At 37.9% G+C, this 5,637-nt stretch overlaps 1 gene segment (V, D, J or C); it reads left to right on the top strand.

Annotated features, from left to right (window-relative positions):
* Window positions 1-1,783: 1,783 nt before the first annotated feature.
* LOC103261628 lies at window positions 1,784-2,527 on the top strand. The segment is given in 2 exon segments: window positions 1,784-1,955; window positions 2,121-2,527. Coding segments are annotated over 2 exon segments (459 nt in total).
* The last annotated feature ends 3,110 nt before the right edge of the window (window positions 2,528-5,637 follow it).

Genomic DNA, 5,637 nt, shown 5'->3' with positions numbered 1-5,637 from the left:
CACCAAAAGTGAAGAAACATTGTTTCTTTTGCTTAGATTTGTCACTGCTCCCCTTTTCTCCTTCCAATTCAAGATCTTTGAATGATTTCTTCTTTTCTTTCTTTCTTTTTTTTTTTTTTTGAGTTGGAGTCTCACTCTGTCGCCTAGACTGGAGGGCAGTGGCTGCTCCCGGCCACCACAGCCTCGACCTGCAGGGCTTCGGCAATCCTTCTGCCTCAGCCTTCCAAGTAGCTGGAACTACAGGCGCGCGCTACCACGCCCGGCTAATTTTTGATTTATTGTAGAGATGAGGTCTCGCTTCTTCTTATTCCGGTCTCCTGTCTCAGCTGCAGTGTCATCTTCACTTGTTTCAAAATGAGTGGTTAGTAACTTGACAAATATCACATGTGTCTCACTCCAGAATCCACGCCCTCCAGTCTCAGTGCTGCTTTGCTTAATAAGAAGTAGACATTTTAGTTAAATAAAATATAGTTTTGCTGGTATAATAGGATACTAGAGGCAGTTTTCCATCTGAAGTCTCGGAAAGGTCAACCAAAAAGAAAGAGAATACCTGGATCCCACAAGCCATCACTAGAGGTATCTTAAAGAAAGCTTTAAGACATGGCAAAATGAATGGAGGCTCATAGGGGAGCCACAAGCTTATAAAATGTCAAGTGAATGGGTTGAGTCTGAATTATATGAGTTTAAAATATGTAATATGCAACATGGACAATGTGTCGGATTTTCCTGAATTGGACAACTATTTTTAACAGGTTTAAAATATTAAAAAACTTAATATATTTTAATAGAGACACTGTGGCACCCCCAAAATATTTGTTTCTTTGTTATGCAAGTGAAAATTCAAAAATATTTATCACCACAATAAAATAAGCATCAGATATTATTTAATTATGTGATATCTGTGTCTTTGCTAAAAAATTTTTGGAATTTACTTCTAGCTACAAAAACTAGTTATGCTATTGATTTAGCATTAAAAGTACAATGGATTCTTCTTGCTTATTGGGTCATATAAAACCATAGAGAAATACAATACATGTGGACCAAGAATGAAAATAAACAAGTATGTTGCCTTTTTAGCATCTTATGGTAACTGTTAAAATTATGACCTCATATTGTCTATAGACCTTACAGCATTAGTCATTGTTTTTGTCATTTGAAAACACAGAACATACTAAATAATTTCATTAAAGTTCCATGAAAGATAATTCAGTTCAGAGGGTGATCTACTACAGAGGATAAATTTTGTTGCATTGATTTGTATTTTTAAGAAAGCCATCCATAATATAAATGTAATTTAATTTTTTTGTGCCACTTATTTAATCAGAGACAATATGAACTCATCTAAAGATCATGTTAGAGTTCAATTACATTAAAGACCAATCTACAAAACTTTCTCTGTGTTCTAAATCCGTAATCATTGTATTAAATAGAACATAATACCCAAATGTGTTCCCAATAAGCACCAATTCTTTTTATTGTGTTTAGGTGAAGTGTCGGCTTAATAATCCCTGTTGACAAAGTGCCAATCATTTGATTTAATATAATTCTCTATATTCTTGAAAAGCATTTCCTACTATTGCAAAATATATAGATATATATTTGCATACGTGTTGTCTGGAAGTCTTTCTCTCTCTTAAAATATCATATTTCAGCTTTTTTTTTAAATGAAGAAGGCATAGTAAATTTGTCTTTAGAAAACACAGAAATATATTTTCAGAAATGTTCTACATTTGGACTGAAGGGGGCAGTGCTTCCTTTCATAAAGACAAATAGCTAAAAGCAGGGCTGTTCATATGTGAAACAGAAGTGTCTGTGGAAGGAAATGAATGAAGTGTAAGAAGTTGAAGTCAGGTTTGCAATTGCCTGCGCAAGAGACAAGACAACCTGTGTCTTCGCAGGAAGAATGGTCATGCTCCTGGGGGCATCATTGCTGATTCTGTGGCTTCAGCCAGACTGTGAGTTGTGGATGAGAGATTTGAATAGAACAGAAAATCTGCAAAGAGCACTACAAGGATGAGATCATTGGAGAGTTTTTGTTTTGTTTTGTTTCTGAATCCTAGTGGCTTACTGTGGGGATGTTAAGAATAAAATTTACAAACTGTTCCTGTCTTTCCAAACAGGGGTAAATAGTCAACAGAAGAATGATGACCAGCAAGTTAAGCAAAATTCTCCATCCCTGAGTGTCCAAGAAGGAGGAACTTCTATTCTGAGCTGTGACTATAATAATAACCTGTTTGATTATTTTCTATGGTACAAAAGATACCCTGCTAAAGATCTCACGTTCCTGATATCTATCCTTTCAGTTGTGGATAAAAATGAAGATGGGAGATTCACAGTCTTCTTCAACAAAAGTGCCAAACACTTCTCTCTGCACATTGCGGACTCTCAGCTTGGAGACTCAGCCATGTACTTCTGTGCAGCAAATGCACAGTGCTCTCCAGGCACCTGCAGCCTGTACCCAAACCTGCTTTGGGGTCTCAGCCTTGGAGGCACACAGACTTGCTTCCATTTACACATGGCAATATGAGAGTGTGCTTTGAAGTAGGTGAGGCAAGTTGAGCGTAAAGCAAGACTGATACGTGACAAGCTTTACAAATAAGTTAGTAAATTTCCCTGAGCTTTAGAGTGTCAGACGGTCCAACCACTCTCCTTTTCTACTTTCAGAGAGAAGTTGCTGATTTAGCTAAAGCATCAATCTCTGGTGATGCTTTGTTCCCACTAGCTTCTGGAATGAGTGTGCTCTGTCTCCTTTGTCCATTAGGGGAAAAGAATGTGTGTTTGAAATGGGAAAATTAAGGTTCTCCAAGTTCTTCCAATGAAGAATATTTTCTGAGATGTTGTTTCTTTTGGGCTCCCTCAGCTTACAGGTATCTCTCCACAAAGAAATAAAGTGTGAATACTATCCTGTGTATATCTGCATATCTATAAATATTTCCAAATGTAATATAACCATCTGTATCTACATGAGGTTAAACATCAGTTCTCATCAATGTCTCCAACTCTAAATCATTGCCACATTGATTACACTAGCCTCCTCTCTTGCTTATTCATAAATTCGCACTAAAGGAATGAGAAACTGGCTCTCACAGTTAACAAAAATAATTATTCAATAAAACAATTATTCAATAATAATACTTAAAGCATGATAAGGCAGAATTTATTTAGGACCATTGTGATAGGTGTAGAGACTGCTGCAATGGGATTTTGCAGTGGGGGAAAGAGATTGGACTCAGCTCAGAACACAGCATGCCCAGGTGGAAGTATAGCCAAGAATTAGGGTAGGAATCAGTGGGTGAGAAATTTCTAAGAAGAAACACCAAGAGCAAGGCACATTCTCACTAAACCAGCCTAACAGGATGACAGGCAAGATGACAGGCAAGGTGATCGGACATCATCCACATGTGGGATGATAGAAGACGAGAAACCCAATTAGATATCAATTATGATCAGTTATGGTGGGGGTGAGGTTCTTGCTAAGCTGACTTAGCAGGGTTATTGTTAAGTAGATTTTACAAGGAAATGCATTGATGGGCTTAGAAGAAGATTCAGGAGTCTGATGAAAACTTGGCCAAGCAAATAATTTTTGTCATCATCACCCACCATTCATTTAAGTAATAGTTCAATTACAGTATACATGCATAATGGTATAAGTATTGTTAAATTGCACTCCCATGGAAAATAATTTTATCACTTAGAGTGCACTGCTGAATAATAGTAATAATGCCTAGATTATATTGAACTTCTATTATACCACCTGTTTTGCACGCATTACCTTAACTAATCCTCCCAATAACTCTTCAAGACAGCTGTTGGAATAACCCAAATTTCAGTAGAGAAAACAGGCTGTGGGAGTTCAATAGTTTCAATAATTTGCTCAGCATCACTAACTTTGTAAGAAAATAGAGTCAAGCTTATACGGCTTGAATGTAGGACCCACTGCCCAAATCATTAGCTATGCTGCCTCCCTTCTAAAGTCATTAACAAGTCATGCATTCTTTTGATAAACTGTCAATTCCCCCAACTCTTAGCACACATATCTTCATAATTGATGTAGAAAAGAGTCTGATTATCACTCACAGGCAATGCAAAGCTGAAATTATGCTTTTATGTATGTATATCATATTTGTAGATAAATGGTTGGAACTTGTCCCTCATGGGCTGACTTTCTAAAGCTGAAGGGCTTCACAGTGAGATGTAGAAATGCAGGTTGCTTCACAAGAAGCACAGGGAAGCCTGAAAATCTCATCACTTGTGGTTTTATCTGAACAGTGACTTCAAGAGATGCTGAAGACATTTCTGAACAGAATAGGGGTAATATATAGCTTTATTAACTTGATTAACTTGGTTCATAGGGATCCTTGTGGGGATGGTATAACTATAAGGTAAAATCTATAGACTGATCAGTTCTCTCATATTTGATGCTACCTTTCTGAATATGGATGTGAAGCCAACTCAATGTGGATTAGATTACTTACTCTTCCATAACCAGGAGCACCAGCCTCACATGCTGCATTTTTTTCCACCCTTTTTATGGCCTACATTGGCATAGGCAGAAAAAGATTCAAGACCCATTTAGTGATATGTTGGGAACCAGTAAATGAGAATGAAAAAGAGGAAAGAATATTAAAGAATATTAAGCATCACTCTTCATACTTAGGATGGGTTTGGTTCTGCATATTTCAGGCTCCCAATCCAGGGTTTCAGCTACTCTGAGTAGACATGCTGCTATGGATACGCATTGCTCACAGCCATCCAGAGCCTGGTCCCAAACTAAAAGCTGCAGTCACAGACCCCAGCAAAAGTGCAGAGACACATGACAGTTGTTGCTGTCTTCTAGCAGGGTGTGTAGAAAAGCAGCTTTGATGACTCACTTCATTTTAACTTCAAAAATATGGAAATACGGACTTCTGCACTAGACAGGGGTCCAGTCTCTTTCTTCCTCTCTCCCTCTCTCCCTCTCTCTCTCTCTCTCTCTTTCTCTCTTTCTCTCTTTCTTCTTCCCCCCAATTGCCAATGCCTTCGCCACCTTTGGGGTACCCTGAACCCAGCTGGGCTGGACTCCAGCAACAGCACCTACCTTTGAGAACTTACTGGCACCCTGGGCCCTGCCACGGGACTGTTAGGACTCACTGGTTCCTCCTATTCCCTTTAAAACTGTCCCCCCCCCCCAAAAAATGGAAATGCTGGTGAATAATGAGTCTAGTTATATCCCTGCTCTTAACAAAACTATTTCAAATACCCAAAGACAATAAATTAGCTTTTCTTATTTTCAAATATATTTAACATGATTTATAAGTTATTCAAACCCAGTAATAAAGATCTGCTACAATGGACATTTTTCACTGTATTTGCTGTTATACTTACCCCAGTTCACATCTTTGTATGCTGGGAAGGAATATATCAATGCCTTCTCTATTCATTTAAGGAAACACAGAGTCATACCAGGAAAAGGAGTTTACATCCACTCTCATTCCTATTATTTTTATGCAAGCTTTTCACACGGCTTCAACTTCCACATTTCATCAACTCCCACAGTTATTTATTTATATTATTTTCTTACAGAGTATGTTCGGGAGACCGCATTGGTAAAAAGTTACTTTCTAGCATTTGTGTAGTCATGAGTGTGCTCTGTCATCT

This window comes from Carlito syrichta, unplaced genomic scaffold, assembly GCF_000164805.1.
Source record: "Carlito syrichta isolate Samal-C Ts95f unplaced genomic scaffold, Tarsius_syrichta-2.0.1 Scaffold303954, whole genome shotgun sequence".
NCBI lineage: Eukaryota > Metazoa > Chordata > Mammalia > Primates > Tarsiidae > Carlito > Carlito syrichta.
This window is presented reverse-complemented; position numbering and strand designations above follow the sequence as displayed.